The sequence below is a fragment of the Pipistrellus kuhlii genome, unplaced genomic scaffold (genome assembly GCF_014108245.1).
Source record: "Pipistrellus kuhlii isolate mPipKuh1 unplaced genomic scaffold, mPipKuh1.p scaffold_m20_p_3, whole genome shotgun sequence".
NCBI classification, from domain to species: domain Eukaryota; kingdom Metazoa; phylum Chordata; class Mammalia; order Chiroptera; family Vespertilionidae; genus Pipistrellus; species Pipistrellus kuhlii.
Window position 1 is genome coordinate 89,941,762 of NW_023425529.1, and position 17,535 is coordinate 89,959,296.

A 17,535-nucleotide genomic window follows, 5' to 3' on the forward strand; every position below is an offset into this window, starting at 1 on the left:
TGACATTTTCTAGAATTTAACTCATTATTGACATCCAATAATCACTTTTTCAACTCCTTTTTTCCCCCTGTAAATGTAGTTCTTCATTGAACTTCATTATTTTCTTACCATGAGGTTCTAGTGGTCTTTTTCTTAGACATGCTGCAACATATTTTTCTAGCTAGCTCAGTATTGTTGTTTGCAGTGTTTCAAAGTCTATCTCTATCTCATCAGGGTTGGAATTTCTTAGTGAAGGCTCTGTTGATTGTATAATATGACCTTTTCCAAATTTATCTCCAGAAAGTTTGTTTCTATTCAAACTCAATCGCCTTTTCTCCTTATAGCATTATCTTCATCCTCAGATTCAGAGCCAACGCTAATTTCCTCTTTTTTGGCTGATTGCTCTTGGATTTTTCTTTCAATTTCAATTGCTTAAACATTTTTCTTGGATTTTCATCTGTGTTATTAACATTTTCTTTTATCTTTTCTCTTTTATTATTTTTTATACATTTATTTTTATTGATTTCAGAGAGGAAAGGAGAGAGATATAGAAACATCAAGGATAAAGAAGTAAAGGTGAGAGCACTGGAAGGAGGGGCAGAAGCGTGGAACCAGATAGTCCAGCACCCACGTTGGCATTTTTTAATTGGGAGGGATATCTCCAAGGCTCCCGTGAGGAGCAAGGAGTCCCAGCTACACCCTAGACCCCCCGCCCAGGGTTCCAGAAGAGAAGTCCCTGTAACTTCAAGTCTGGATTGTGGCTGAGTGACACGGAGGCTGTTGACATCCCAGGTGTTCCTCTTACAGTCTTGCTTCCGCTGAGCTCCAGCACTAGGAAGTGACTTTGGGGGAGTCCAGGGACATACAGGGAGGAACTGGACTGTCAGACATCAGAGCAGGAGCTTGGGGGCAGCTTTCTCCCAGGTAGGGTTGCTTGCTGAGGCCATTATTCCTGTGCTGGGACCTCTCCCATTGCAGAGCTGACTGACTGGCAGCCATATCTGAGTTTTTATTAGTGTGGCCCACACTGTTCCTTCTACCCTGGTGATTCCCTGAGACTCAGTCCCATCAAATTTCAGCCCCCACCTAAGCTGTTTGCAGCTGCCTTTCCATACGAATGCCCTATCCTTTACACAAGTAGGAGCTGGAGTTAGCATGCCCCAAACCTATCAGTAAAAGGCCCAAGACCTGGCACTAACATCAGCATGCTTTCCTAGACAGCTGGGCCTTGTCTGGGCACCTACTTGCCCAGTACAAATAGAAGCCATCTGCAGATCTCTGCATCTCCTGCCAGATGTCCCCAGACAGTGGCTGACTTTGCACCTCCCAGGAGGCCCCAGAGCCAGTGTGCCCCATGGACAACTTCAGACCATTCCAGATTACAATTCTGCACATCCATAAGTGACACATTCAAGAGGCAGACTCAGTGAGCACCAAAGCCCTACTGAAACAAGTCCTGCTTCATAGGGGTATCTAATACATAGCATCTCTTCCTTTGTAGACGCAGCTGGTTCTCATAGCCAATTGGTCTGGAGGCCAATTTTTCCCAGTGACAGCCAACAGCAATCAAGGCTCAAGTACAACAAGACTGTGCACACAACCCACACAGGGGCACACCTAGAGTGTCCAGCTCAGGTGACTGGGGGGACTGAGCCACTGGGCCTTACAGGACACATAATACACAAGGCCACTCTACCAATTCCAGGAGACATAACAGCTCTATCTAACACATAGACACAAATACAGGGAAATAGCCAAAATGCAGAGCTAAAGAAACATGTTAGAAATGGAAGAAAACAAACTACTGGATACACGGTTCAATACCATGGTTATAAGATTATTCAGGGAGCTTCAAGGGACTTAATGAGATTTTCAAGGATCTTAGTGAGAATTTCAAAGACTTGAAAAAGGATCAGTTAGAAATTAAGCATATATTAACTGAAGTAAATAATAATTTACAGGCATTCAACAATAGAATAGAGTATTCCAAGAATCAAATTAACTATTTTTGGAACATGTGGAAGCAAAAAACACCCAATCAGAAGAGCAAAAAGAAAAAAGAATCCAAAACTTTGAAGATAGTGTAGGGAGCCTCTGGTACAACTTTAAGTGTACCAACATTCATATTATGGGGGTGCCAGAAGGAGAAGAGAGAAAGATATGGAAAACCTATTTGAAGAACGAATGACAGAAAACTTCCCCTCTCTAGTGAAAGAAATAGACTTATAAGTCCAGGAAGTTATGAGAGTGCCAAACAAGAGGAACCCAAAAGGTCCACACCAAGACACATCATAATTAAAATGCCAAGAGCAAAACACAAAGAGAAAGTCTTAAAAGCAGCAAGAGAAAAACTGTTAGTTACCTACAAGGGAGCACCCGTATGATTGATTGTCAGCTGATTTCTCAACAAAAACTTGCAGGCCAGTGGCAAGAAATACTCAAAGTGTTAAAAAAGCAAGGACATACAACCAAGATCACTCTATCCCGCAAAGCTATCATTTAGAATTGAAAGTCAGATAAAGAGCTTCACAGACAAGAAAAAGCTAAAGAAGTTCGTTAACACCAAACCAGTATTACAAGAAATGTTGAAGGGTATTCTTTAGGAAGAGGAAGAGGGGGAGGAGGAAGAGAAGGAGGAGGAAGAAAAAAATATGAAAAATAAAATGGCAATATTTACATATCTATCAACAGTTATGTAAAAATAAAAATAAATGAACAAGGAATCTAATGAATAAAATAAACTGATGAATAAAATAGAATCAGAGGCATGGAAACATGGAACAGACTGATGAATCTCAGAGGGAAGGTGAGAGTGGGCAGGAAGAGATTAATAAAAGATCTTATATGCTATATGCATTACCTGTTGCCCAGTGATGACTTAATATCTTTATAAAGTATCAAGAAGAAAAACGTCAGGTGGAATTGTGAACCTAAACATACAGGTTAAGTTGATGACCCGTTGCTGACTTGACCAACACTAAGATTCTGAAGGTATTTATGACACAATCACAATGGAAAGGGGCTCTTAAAAGTCAGTACTGTATCCCTCCTGCTTTTATTTTTTAGACTAGGGGCCAGTGCATGAAATTTGTGCACTGGGGAAGGGTCCCTCAGCCAAGCCTGCCCCTCACATACTGGGAGCCCTCAGCGGATGTCCTGCTGATGGCTTAGGCCCGCTCCTGTTGGGAGGTGGCTGGGCTAATCAGGCGAAGGCTCCAGCCCCATTATCCCACTGCTGCAGCCACTGCTAGTCACCGCAGCTGTCAAGGTATTTTCATCAAAATGGACTCCAGTCCCTTCACCATGAAAAAATGACAACTTTCTTTAAGCATTTTCAAAATTGTCTTTCATAGGATATGAGATTTCTTTCTTTATTTTTCTTTTTATCTTTACCTGAGGATATGTTTCCATTGATTTTTTTCCCCCTTCCCTCCAATCCCAGGCTTGGCCCCTGCCCAAGCCTAAAGCATCTGCCCCAGGCTTTAGGCTTGGGAAGGGGACACCCTCTGCCCCCTCCGCTCTGATTACAGGCTCGGCCCCTTCCCAAGCCTAAAGCCTCTGCTAGATGGCTGGTTGGGAGTGACCTGGGTGTCAAAGAGGTTCCCTGGACCCAGGTATGTATGCAAATTAGCAACCATATTTGTTGGGTTAATTTGCATACTCTGATTGGCTGTGAGTGTAGTGAAGATACGGTCAATTTACATGTTTATTATTATGTAAAATTAGGAATAGAGAGTGAGATGATGATGGTTAGAAAGAGAAAATATGTAAAATTATTAGAACTCAGGCTTCTTGGTTTAAATTATATGCTTTAGTTTCTTTTTTATAGGGGTGGTTGCCTTTTAAAGCTGTCCTGGGCTTGCTTTTAACAAAAAACTAGTGAGCACTTAATAATGTTAGGTGTTCCAGGAACACAGTAGTGAACAGAATGGACAAAAGCCCTGTCCACAGTCAGGGGTTATTCTTGTTACAGGAAAGATAAGTAATAAGCAAAAATGCAAATAATGTGTAAGATGGTTATTGGTGCTATGAAGAAAATAAAGCCGAATAAGTGGGATAAAGGATAGATTAGGGGTGGGCTTATTCTATGTAGGATATTCAGGGAACATCTCACTGATCAGATCACATTTGAGCAGAGGGTGAAGAAACCAAGGGAGTGAGCCATGTGCTCCTTATTTATATATCTAACTGCCTAATTAAAACCTCAACTTATTCATCTAATAGGAACCTCAATTCAATATGTCTGAAACTGAACTCTTAATGACCCTTTAAGTCCCTTCCATCATTAGTCTTTCTCACCTCAGAAATGGCATTACCATCTATCCAGTTGCTCATATGAAAAACCTAGCATCATGACTGATTCCTCTTTTTTCCTCAATCCTATGTATGGATGTTTAGTTGACTGTACCTCCAAAATGTACCTCTCATTCATCTTCTCTCCATATTTAATACTACCACTCTGGTGCTTTCATCATCTCTTGCCTTGACCATTATTAGAGCCTCCTAGCTCATCTCCTTGTTTCTGCTCTTGCCATGCTAATACTCTAGCCCCACGGTCGGCAAACTGCGGCTCGTGAGCCACATGCGGCTCTTTGGCCCCTTGAGTGTGGCTCTTCCACAATATACCATGGCTTGAGTGAGTTTATTTTGAAGAAGTGGTGTTAGAAGGAGATAAAGTTTAAAAAATTTGGCTCTCAAAAGGAATTTCAATTGTTGTACTGTTGATATTTGTCTCTGTTGACTAATGAGTTTGCTGACCACTGCTCTAGCCTCAAAATTTCATTTACCTGCTTGAAAACTTCCACTGGCTTCCCATTCCACCTGAGATATTTTCACTAGATACAGCATTTTTGGTTGGCCGAAGTCTCCTATCACTATAAAGATATTATTTTACTGTCTTTCAGATTCTATTTTTTCTTTTTAAACGTCTGCTGTATGTCTTATTTTTATTCCTTTGACAGAATTATGTATATCCTTCCCAACTACTTTTAAGATTTTCTATATACAATCTTTCAACCAACATATACCTATGTGCAGTTTTCTTTGTTTTTGGTTTTTAAGTTTTAATTATTTTATTTATTGATGAGTGAGACGAGAGAGAGAAAGAGAGAAAGAAAGAAAGATTTGTTGTTCTACTTATTTATGCATTCACCTTTTGATGATCTAACCTGAAATCTTGGAGTATCAGGAGGACGCTCTAACCACCTGAGCTACCTGGTGTCCAGGGCCTTTTTGTATTTGTCTTGAATGGAGTTTATAGAGCTTCTTGAATCAATGGCTTGATGACTTTTGTTAGTTTTAGAAGATTCTAAGCCTGTATTTCTATAAAAATTGATTCTGTTGCATTCTTTTTCTCCTTCTATTCTGGGTTTCCTATTTTATATATTTTCGATCTTTTCATGGTATCCCATATTGCTCTTATGCTCTTCTTTGTACTTTCCTGCTTTTTATTTCTTTTCTTATTTCTTTTTCTTTTTTTTTTTTGTATATCAATCTGTATATTTTTTTTATTGACTTGCCTTAGAGGACACTAATCTTGTCTTCTCTTTTGTCTAATATCCTCTTGAATTTCTCACTTCAGTTATTGTATTATTCAATATGAGAATTTCCATTTGAGTCTTGTTTATATATTCTAGTTCTTTGGTAAAATTCTTCATCTTCTCAGCTATTTCATTAAATATATGAATCATATTTATGTTTTTGATAACTGCAAAATCTGATTTATCTGTGAGTTTCTATTTTTTATTTTTATTTTTGTTTTTGGTGTGGTCTTGTTGCTTGTCATACCTTGTAATTTTTCACTAAACAACAGATATTTTATGTGAAAAATTAGAGTCTGTGGATGACCACCCATCCTACAGGAGAAATTAATATTCTAGGTTGTAGACCTTGTTTGGACAGGTCTGTGTCCTTACTCTTAGGCCCCTTCTCCCCTGGCAGGCCCTGTCCTTCAACGTGGGGCTTCCCTGCATCACTGCTGAAGTCTGTGCCCAGCTCTTTAGCCTCTCCACTGCCACTTTCCACTTACTTCTTGGTTTTTCCTTTGGCTTTGGTATTGAAGAAAGATTACACATGACATTTTGGGCTCACTTTAATGGGGTCCTCTTAAATCTACCTTTTGGGCAATCTCCAGCTCCAGCCTCTGTATTAGTCTAGTGAGGTTGCAGAGTCCTCAGTTCTGCTTTCTGTGGTGTTTTTCTCTCTGCTCTGGGAATCAGCAAATCCTGAGAGTAAAAGGAGATGAATATGGGGTTTCCATTGTCGGCACATCTTTTCTCTGGGAAATTAGCCCTTACTGACTTTGTTGTTTTCTGATGCTCTCAGTTATTTTCTTTAAGTAATTTCTCCAGCTTTTATACTTGTCATCAGTGGGAAAGTAGGCCTGAGCCAGGCTGTTCTGTTGTGGCCAAAAGTGGGAATCTTCCATTGCATTTAGAATAAAGTCTATGTTGTATTCCACTGGCATGTAAAACCCACTCTTGTCTATCTTCTGCCTTTCTTATACCTTGTTTCTTCACTTCCAGTATATTCTAACCCTACTAGATTTCCTTCTTTCATCAAATGTATCAAGCTCTTTCCCACCTGAGGGATTTTGTATTGACTGCCTTGACTGTTATTCCCCAGATTTGTGTATAACTAGCTGCTTGATAGTACTTGCTCTTTAGTTCAATTGTTACCTCTTTCTAAGGTAGTCCCCTGGTCACTGTGTACATTTTAATCATAGCACATTGCAGTCAGTATCTGAACTCACTTTATTTCCTTATTTTCTGTCTTCCCACTATTGTGTAAGCTATATTCTTGTCTGGTATGGAATCAAAGTTAAATGGTAATTGATAATAGTTAATAATATATGTTAATGGAGCAAATGAATGAATAAATGAATAAAATAGGCACTGATTTTGGAAGAAGTTTTTCAAATTCTTTGCAAACTTCCATGGGTTGTAAAGTAAACCGTTTTCTTTGCCTTAATAATGTTTTGATATGGAATATTTTATAAAATACTACTTATATAATTATTATGGTATAATGAGTAGATTTTATTTGTTCTAATGACATATTAAATAGACGTAATAGACATAAATTATGCTATATTAACTGTCATGAATATTAGTTATATTTTTGTCAAGAAAATAAAAAAAATAAATAACCTGTGCTAATTCTCTATTACCTCAAATATTTAATTAACTAAAACTACTTATATGACTGTTTTTGGTGTGACATGAAAAAAATTTTTAAATGACATTTTATATCCTTATTTAACAGGACTGGTTTTTAGGAAAAGCATTACATGATGAAGAATCTACAATAATTCACCATTATGCCTTTTCTGAAGATCCTACAATTTTTAAATACCCAGACTTTGCTGCTGGCTGGGCCCTTAGTATTCCACTTTTAAACAAGTAAGAATTTATTAGATTTTTTTTTATTTTGTTGAGCATTACAATTGATGGATCTTAAATAGGTTTTCAGCCAGAGGCAGTGTGTGGTAGAGCGGAAAGTCCTGGAGGGGTCTTTTCTTCTGCCTCATCACTTATTAGTCCCCTCAGACTCATCACTCAACCCCTCTGTGCTTCCTTATTACTCACTTGCAAAATAAAGTGAATAATAAATTGTGATAGTGATCACACAATACAATATACAGGTGATGGATTATACACCTGAAACCTACAGTATATAATTTTATTAACCAATGTTATTCCAATGTATTCAATAAAAACTAAAACAAACCAAAAATAAATCATGAGACTAAGGGAGGGCACTTACATGCTCTGAGAAGTCTACCTTCATGTGTTGTTACTATTGTTGCCCGGACTGGTGTGTCTCATTGGTTGAGCATTGACCTTTGTACCAAAAGGTTACCAGTTCATTTCTCCCTAGGGCATGTAACCAGGTTGTGGGTTTGATTCTCAGTCAGGGTGCATGAAGGAGGCAACTGATCAATGTTTTTTTTTCATAGTAATGTTTCTTTCCCTCTCCCTCACTATTTAAAAATCTCTCTCTATATAGATAGATTGATAGATAGATATACACACTAGTGACCTGGTGCATGAATTTGTGCACCAGTGGGGTCCCTTGGCTTGGTCTGCAGGATTAGGCCAAAACCATCTCTCCAACATCCCCTGAGGGGTCCTGGATTGCAGGAGGATGAAGGCCAGGCCAAAGGACCCACCAGTGCACGACTGGAGCCGGGGAGGGATGTAGGAGGTTGGCCAGCTGAGGAGGGACCACAGGAGGGCTCCAGGGCATGTTCAGCCTATTTCACTCAGCCTATCTCAGTCCCCAGCGGTAAACTATCCTACCAGTCAGAGCATCTCCCCCCTGATGGTCAGTGCATGTCATGGTCATCAGTTGAGTGGTCTTAGCATCATTAGCATATTATGTTTTGATTGGTTGACCAGATGACCAGACACTTAGCATATTAGGCTTTTATTATATAGAATATATATGTGTGTATCTTCTATTTAATAAAGAGGGAATATGCAAATTGACCATCACACCATCACAAAGATGGCAGAGCCCATAGCCAATAAGAAGGAATATGCTAATTGACTGGCACACCCTCAAAGATTGCGGTGCCCACAGCCACAAGATGGTGGCACCCAGTCCCTCAGCCTGGCCAGGGCGGCAGGTGCACAGCACAGCTGGGCCCTCCCCCAAGTGGGTCCAGCTGATCTGTGTGCCTGCCTCCAGAGTCTCCTAGTCCCCTCAGTCCCCCAGCTGCCCAGGGCTGGCCCAAGGTGTAGGCAAGCCTCTTACGGTGGCTACCCAACTACCCAGGGCCATCTGAAGCTCAGGTAACCAGGGCTGGCCAAGGCTTGTGCTGCTTGCACTGGTAGCAGCAGAGGTGTGATGGGGGTGTGGCCTTCCCATGATCACTGAGTTGCCTCCCGCCTCTGAGGGCTTCTGGACTGTGAGAAGGGGCAGGCCAGGCTGAGATATGCCCCTCCTCTAGTGCATGAATTTTGATGCACTGGGCCTCTAGTATATTAATATACACAACTCAGTATTAATATATATATTCATATATATATATATATATATATATATTACTGAGTTGTGTGTTGGAATGATGGTCAATTTGCGTATTACCTCTTTATTATATAAGATATCAAAAGAGAGTCATTACTGTTGATAATGGATCTAGTCAATAATAAATAGGCCTGACTTTGTCAGTAAGAAAGCAAACGGTATCATGTTTGGGATTGGCAATTGATTACTAGTCAGGTGTATGGATATACATGCTTAAACATGGGTCACACAGAGGGTCAGGAGGCACTGTAGACATTCATACCCAGCTCTTTGTGTATATAATTGCAATAATGCTGTTTTACTTTTATTTTTTGTTATTTATTTAATAATTTATTTATTTATTTATTTGATGTTTATTTTTTTACTATTTATTTAATTTTATGATGGTTTCTTTAGATGTGGAAAATAAAGATAATTAATTTGTAATTCTGGAGAAATGTGGTAACAGGTCCTCATTAATCTGAATTCTTCAGATTAATTAGGGGTTTTAATTTTTTAAGGAATGGAAAGATGATAAAACAGTTGTGACCTTTATGTCTTCAAGGGTGAAAGGTTTCTATTTCTTACATGAAGTGTGCTGTCCTAGGGTTTGGAGTCTTGAAAAGCTTCCTGGCCAGTTGTAGTCATTCGTGGCTGGCTGAAACAGCGTGACGAGTCCCTTAACACTTGAAAGTTCCTTACAGTGTAATCCCTTTCTTGACAAAATATTTTCAAGGTTAATAATATTTTCTGTTGAGAATTCAAAAATTACAACAACACTCCGTGCTGTTTAGCCTTCCTTACTGCTAGGGAACAGTCCCGCGTGGAGGGCAGGGCGGGGAGGGGAGGCAACTTCCACCAGGTAAGTGTCCCATGGAAAATTCTCTTTGGCAACTGAGTTGTAAAGGGAAGGAGATAACGCATTTGGGTCCATTGACCTGAGAGGTTATGATAGGAGAGGGATCATTTGGGGTCTGGCAGTCAAGACAGTGGCTCCCTGATGCTTAGCAGCTTCCTCATGGAGGCAGAGGCCGCAATCCCTCGACTACCCATTTCTGTCAGATTATTCTGACAATCTCAGCCTAGAGTTTCTTCTGACTTTCCAGTAATCTCATGGGCCATCTCTATGCTTTTATAAGTGTATTTTGTGCTTAAACTGGCAACAGCGGATTCTGTTATCATCAACTAAAAACCATGACTCTGTGCCTGTCCTGAAACAGCTGAGCAAGGACGGCCTGCTCCCAGTCTTCACCAGGCATGTCCAAGAGGATCCTCAGTTTCCCTGCTCCATTCTTAGATGTGCTGGGGCAGAGGGCATGGGTCCTGAGGAGAGAGAATTGCCTTTATCTTGAGAGAGGGACAAGGGCAGCTATAACCTGTCCTATGATGTTCTCTGAGTGCAGACAGCACCTCCTTCCCTCAGAGCCAAAGAGGAAACCAACAGACCTACAAAGAGCCTGTACAGTAAGCCCAGGGGTATAGCCATTTCTCTGAAGCCAGCATAACTGCTTTCTCTATCCCACCCCTCTGAACTTGGAGGCGTCTCATCCTGGATGCAAATCCTGCTAGTCCAGAGAGTTTCACCTTTCTTCTTCCATCCTTATTTTCCTAGCTAGCAAGGACCTTCTTGGAAACCTATTTCAATGCTGAGTACAATTCACCTTTTATTGAGTTAGGTGTAAGAAATACCTATCTTCACCTGGCTGGCTTGGCTCAGTGATTGAGCATTGACCCATGAACCTAGAGGTCCTGGTGTGATTCCTGCTCAGGACACATGCTTGGGTTGCAGGCTTGATTCCCAGTTTGGGGCATGCAGGAGGCAGCTGATCAATGATTTGCCCTCATCTTTGATATTTCTATCTCTCTATCCTCTCTTCCTCTCTGAAATCAATAAAAACTTATTAACACAAATAGAGCCAGAGACAGAAGCATCAAAAAGACTGTACAACCTATGAGGGAAGGTGGAGGGAAGTGTGAGGGGGTAAGAGATCAACAAAAGGACTTATATACATGCATATGAGCAAAACCAATGAACACAGAAGTAGGGGGGTGAGGACTTGTGCTTGGGGGAGGGGGTGGCAGGGAAGAGGTCAATGGGGGGAAAAGAAGACTCATATAATAATTCAATCAATAAAGAATTTTAAAAGAACATATTTTAAAAAAAGAAATACCTACCTTCCCCTTTTAAACCAGGTGGTTGGTAGTAATGTGTCTTGAACATGTATTTGACTCCCACTATCCTCATACAGGTTAGCTTTGTCCAGTCTTATTGCTGGCCATGGTGGCATTAAGGCTTCACCTGGTGTACAAAACCTCTGGGTCTATGATTCTGCTGTCTGGCCTCACTGCTCACATGTGTAGAGGCCACCAAGAACTGGCAGATTCCACGGCTCATCTCCTACCTACCTCATGTCACCATGTGACCAGCTGCCGGGGCTTTGTGAACTGGGGCTGCAGGTTTTGCACCAGCCCACATATCCAGCACTTATGTTATGGACTGCCTGGCATCCTGTAGAGCAGTGTTTCCCAAACTTTTGACATATGTATACCCCTTCTATAATTTTCGTAATGCTGAGTCCCCCTCGTATTCATGAGAACGTAGAATTAGGCGCAGCTAAGCACGGTGCAGTGCATATCCCCACCAAACTACGGTGCAACGTGTATCCCCACCACACTCTTCCCGTACCCCTGGGGGAATGCGTATCACACTTTGGGAAACACTGCTGTAGAGGTTGTTCTACAGGCACATCATTTTCTTCCTTGTGTTTATGAAGTCATTGAAAATACCCGTTGACAAGTGCCAGCCCACTCCCTTTTGGACAAGCTTAGGACCTCATGCCCCTGCAGTAGTATGTGTACAGAGCTACAGCTAAGGGAATTTGGGCCAAAAGACTATTCTTTTTTATGAGTTCAGAAAATTTCTAATACTTGCCCCATAATTATAGCATGATAGAGGAAGGAGGCACCAGTTAGCTTCCATATTGAGTGTCATCTGCTTTCACAACACTGAATAATTACCAACAAACCATGGGATGTACATAGTTAATTAATATTCATGGTCTTCTCCCTGTCTTTCTTCCCTTTCCACTGACAGCAAAAACAAGACAAAATAAAAATGCAGACTCTATCTTAAGACCAAATTAAAAATTCTGCTTATCTTAGACTGTATTTCCTTTTTCTTATGATACAAACAAGTAATCAAACAAACAAACAAAAAAGACATAATTCATTTAGCAAAGCAGCTAAGGTGACCCAGATACAGATCTCCCAATAGGAGATTCTTATTTATTTTTCAAGAAATTGGTATTATAGTTAGAATAATGGAGGCATAAGTACCAGTTAGCTCCATCAACTGCAACACTGGATCTTCCCAGTTGGCTTCTCCCCATTCCAAAGCTAACGTGCTGACTTGATTTCCTCCTATAATTGGGAGCTATGTAGTTCTCAGGCTGGATGAAAGACATATTATTCCTGTGAATTCAAATCTCACTGCTGTCTGAGGTTTGTGGAAGGTGAGATCTGTGGTTGGTTGTTGCAGGAGATCAACACTGTTGCTGAGGACCCTGGTTCTCTCTGTCTTTCCTGCTGAGTACACAGCTTCAGTTCATCCTAAATCTGGTTCCCTTTGTGGTTTCAAAGTACTATGGACTAATGTGTTTTATTTATGTCCAGGAGTAAGAGAGCCTCTCTAATCATGGAAGTAAATGCTTATCCTCAGACTTTAGTTGGACCTTGTCCAAGTGAAATTGGTTGGATCAACTTTAGGCATGTACCAACCCCTGGACCATTAACACTTGCCAGGGAATTTCAGTGATTGGGTTAGTCTCAAACTAATTTTAACCCTGGAGTCCATTTATTGAGCTCAAGAGTTAATAAAACTGGAATATCTTGGGAAGAAGGAAGGGGAAACTGTATTGTGTAGATGATGGACAGCACCCTCTATGAAAATGTTGATTCCCTCTGACTCCTTTCCATGACTTTCTAGCTCATGTAGTAGGCAGAACAATTTACTAGTATAGTCACAGTTATAAATGTGTTTCTCCAGCTCAAGTCACCAGACAAACTGATTACTTAAAGGTGGTCAAGACACACACTATTTTCCCACCAAAAATATTATTTCCCCTAGTAGTCTCACATCAGTGAGGTTTGAATTAACACTGCTCAGTATTTCCTGGTGATCCACCTGTGGGATATTCTTCTTTTTTTTTTTTAACTTTATTTTTATTTATTTATTTTTTAAATATATTTTATTGATTTTTAACAGAGAGAAAGGGAGAGAGATAGAGAGCTAGAAACGTTGATGAAAGAGAAACATCAACCAGCTGCCTCTTGCACACCCCCTACTGGGGATGTGCCCGCAACCAAGGTACATGCCCTTGACCGGAATCGAACCTGGGACCTTTCAGTCTGCAGACCGACGCTCTACCACTGAGCCAAACCGGCTTTGGCCTGTGGGATATTCTAACAGTGGATCTAATAGTATCCATAAAAACATGCTAGCATCTTTGGAGAAACTCATTAATTTCCAATAAGGTGATTTCTTCAGTTAGGTGTTACTACAGAACACTGTTACTGCTCTCCATTGTTTTTCCACCAGCAAACCTTACCTAGATTTTCTTCAACAGCTCACTCTGTTGACCGGCTTGCAAGTGGAACCAGAAAAGTCTCGTGGGAAGATTTCCTGGAATGGAGTCAAAGAGGCTCTACGTCTGTTGTAGTTTCCAGTCTAGTTGGTGTGTCCTTAGAACTGTTATTGGGTCAAGACTTAATGCCTTCTAAAAATAGGAAAGCTGGATATCAAATGTCGTATTTGACAGGAACTATTTAATGCAGAAATATTTTATCTAAGCAATTTAAATTTCTGGCCTTAATTGTTGTGGGTGGGGTCTTTGTTGATTATTGAAATTAGCATTTTAAAAACCCTTGTGCTTGTCTTGCTTGGTATATAGAAAGGTGAAAATAAGTTCCCACTACTAGGACTAGCTTTTTATGTTAGGGGAATATCCTGCATACTTTTAGAACTAAACACATTTGCAGGTGACTGACCTAGGCTCACAGTGTCACGTGGCCGCATGAGGTGACCATCAACATGAAGTTGGTGATGTGGAGGTAGCCATCACTCCATGGGCTGCTAGACACAGCCACTTAAAAATGTCAGTGCACATATTTATTTATCCTCCAGTTGGTCATTGTTTATCTTTTTTTTTATTAATATATTTTATTGATTTTTTACAGAGAGGAAGAGAGAGGGATAGAGAGAAACATCGATGAGAGAGAATCATCGATCAGCTGCCTCTTGCACAGTCCTTACTGGGGATGTGCCTGCAACCAAGGTACATGCCCTTGACCAGAATCGAACCTGGGACCTTTCAGTCTGCAGGCTGAAGCTCTATCCACTAAGCCAAACCGGTTTCGGCTGTCATTATTTATCTTAAAGAGACACTCCTTGGTCTTCACTTTTCACCTCTCTGAGGTTCCCCCCAAATAAAATTATTCAAGAATTGAATGAGACAGAAACTTAAAGACAAAGATAGATGGCATGTTTAGGCTAACAGTTTAGAGGTGTTTATTGTCTGTTAATGGGCATGGGTGGTGTGACCATCTCACAATGGGTGTCGCCTGACATTGGATTCTGATCACAGCTTTGTGTTTCTTGCCTGTAGCAAGGTGTGACTTTTCCTGGTTTTGGAGTTTAATTGTGGTCTGATCAGATTTTGTAGGCACTTGGCATGAGTCCAGTTTCCAAAGTTACCTTGATATCATTTATTTATAAAAATTGGCTCCAAATTAGTAGAATTTGAACTGGATAAGATTCCATGCCAGAGTTGACCTTTTTTTCTCTTGATGTATACTATTGGAATATGCCTGAGGATATTGTCTGTTCCTGTGCCATTACCCTCACCAACTCACAATTCTGTGGGCAGAGACTGAGTAGGAATCGACAGAGATTGCATGGGGCTTCTTTGGGAGCCACCTGTTACCAGGCTATGTTAGCATCAACCATGAGACAAATGCTTTATAACTGAACTGAAATTACAACTCTTCTTTATCTTTTTTTCAATAAAAAGCACTTTTTTTTTTTAAAAGAAATATCTGTGGCTTAACCAGCTAATATAATAATTCTGAACTTATTACTACTTTCTTTTAAAATCACCATTATTTCTTTATACTTAAAACTTATATTAGGAAGTTTATAATTGGAATCTCTAACCCTGTAATGAACCTATAGAACCATATGGAACCCCAGTGGTCTTGGTTAGTGTGTAATTCTACCTCTCTTAGCTTGGAATCAAACAATATACTGCCTGTTGATTGAGGCTGCTCGCTGAGTGCTCACTTTGGCCAGGCACAGCGGGCAGTGCTGGCAGGACTCAGAAGGTCCAGCACAGGGAAAGATGTGTACACACTAGCGAACATGATAAAGCTAATGGGAGGTGCTTCCTCCTCTGGGAGCAAAGGGCGTTTTCATTTGTTCTGGTGGTAAGTCTGGAAAGGTTTCACAGGGAAGGTGGCCTTGAGTTTGGTCTTGAAGAAAGTTTGCCAAGTAAAGGTCGGGTGAAGGCTTTTGAGGTAGCAGCGCAGCAGGAAAGGAGAACAGGCAGGAGTGTGCCCTCCTTGGGGCAGATGAGTGCTGAGGGGCTGAAGGGACAGTGGGTGGTGGAGAGGCATGCCTGAGCCTAGGGGGCTGATGCATTGCAAGGAGACATTGAAGATTTTTCAAGCAAGAAAATGACATTCTCCCACAACACCACATGCTCTCTTCCACTAAAGTCTCCACAAATTGTAATTCATTTGGGTAGAAGTTGGAGAGTGAAGTGCAAGCTTTTCATTTTTCTATCTTTTTCTTCCTCTGTCAATAGTTAGGATTGTAAGGATTATCAGGAGTAAAAAAAAAAAAAAAAAAGGCATTTATTATATTTGCATTATATGCTAGATGTTGTAATAATTAATGCTGCATTTGAAACAGTCCTTGCATTTTCATAGTCCTTCGTATCACAGATATTAAATTCCTGTTTTTATCTTAAAATTTGTACTTTTGCCTTTTTTAAAACATGGGAAAATCTCAAGAATGTTTTATTCTTGTTTGACACTTCTGCTGTTTTAAGAAAAACCCTCAAATTGTCTCTATTTTCTAGGCTTACGAAGAGGTTAAAGAGTGAGGCCCTGAGGTCCGACTTTACAATAGATTTGAAACATGAGGTATGTCATGGTTTATTGGTCAAAAGTCTCAGAAATCAGGAACTCATGTCTTCTGATATAAAAGTCTCAGTAATCAGGAACTCATATAAAAGGTGTCCTGTATTCCCTAATATCGCATCTCCCCCCCACCCCCACCCGTGCATCTCTCCTCACCGAGGTCATTCCACCCTGGCCAATCTGGATGAAGTTGTGACTGCTGGTGCTTGCTCATCAGCTAATTTCTTTGTGTTTTTGTAGGTTCTCTGAGTGGTCCTGCTCCTTTGGAACTTTGTCTCACAACCCTCCAAGTCCTGCATCGAGGTCCTGGCTCCTCAGCAAGGACTTGTATTTGCTTTTGCTGCCAGTTGTACTGATGTGGGGCCACTTTAAATCCCCCTGAGGTGTTTGGACCACATAAATGGTACAGTTAGGGAGGCCTAAGTTTTGGTTACAAAATCCCAGAGGAGATTTGGAGGTGGTTTCCCCTCCATCTAGCTCCAGATTGCCATTAGACACCCCACCTTGGTGGGTCATAGGCTGTCTGCTCAGAACTCACATCAGACACTCCACATCCCACAGGAAGGCTGTCGTCCTTGGTGTCCTTGTCCCAGGTTCTCACTCTTGCATTTTTGTTCTTATAAGCTCCACACTTTTGTGCCAATTTAGCAAGCCATTTATGATGATTTTAAAGGTATTTTGTCCTCATTAGTCAATGTTTTCAGCAAATTGGGTCATTACCATACTGCAGGAAACCAGTCATGATAATATTTTCTTGCATCTTTCTCTGTGATGTTTGGGAATCCTCATAATAGCTTCCCTACAATCTATCTATATAATAAAGGAATATGCAAATTAGCCAGGATGCCATAACGTCACAACCAAAGCAGGGCCCTGAGGCTGCATGCCTCCTGGCCTGGGCAAGGAACCTCATGTTGCGTCCCTGCCTTGCTGGGCTTGACAGGGGGCCTCAGGTTGCGCTCCCCACCCTGGTGCTGGGCCGGGGGATGTGAGGCTGTGCCCCCGCCCGTCACTGGGCTGGGGGACTTAAGGCTGCAGCCCCTCATCAGAGGGACTTGATAGGGGTGGGGCTGGCCGGGGCTGGGTCTCCTGCATTTTTGAAGAGCATGAGGGTCACTGGCGGGGACTTGACTCTAGGTCCTGGGGTGTGCCCTAGACTCTGACAGGAGGGATATTTTCATTTACATTTTACTAATTTTATTTTATCTCTGCCACTTCTACTATACAGAAAGGACAAATAACAATATTAAAATATTCCCTCTAATTAATTCCCTTTTAACATGCATGAATTTTGTGCATTGGGCCACTAGTTGCTTATAACAACTTTGGAATTTTTTTCAGGTCAGGATA

General features: G+C 40.9%; 1 protein-coding gene across 2 annotated transcripts in view; it reads left to right on the forward strand.

Moving 5' to 3' along the window:
- B3GLCT (beta 3-glucosyltransferase) overlaps positions 1-17,535 on the forward strand; it is a 133,611-nt gene that overhangs the window by 62,920 nt on the left and 53,156 nt on the right. For both annotated transcript variants that reach the window (XM_036456764.2, XM_045588487.1), the window contains 2 exons: positions 7,243-7,379; positions 16,125-16,188. In XM_036456764.2, coding sequence (XP_036312657.1) covers positions 7,243-7,379; positions 16,125-16,188 — 201 coding nt within the window. The remainder of the gene's footprint in view (positions 1-7,242; positions 7,380-16,124; positions 16,189-17,535) is intronic.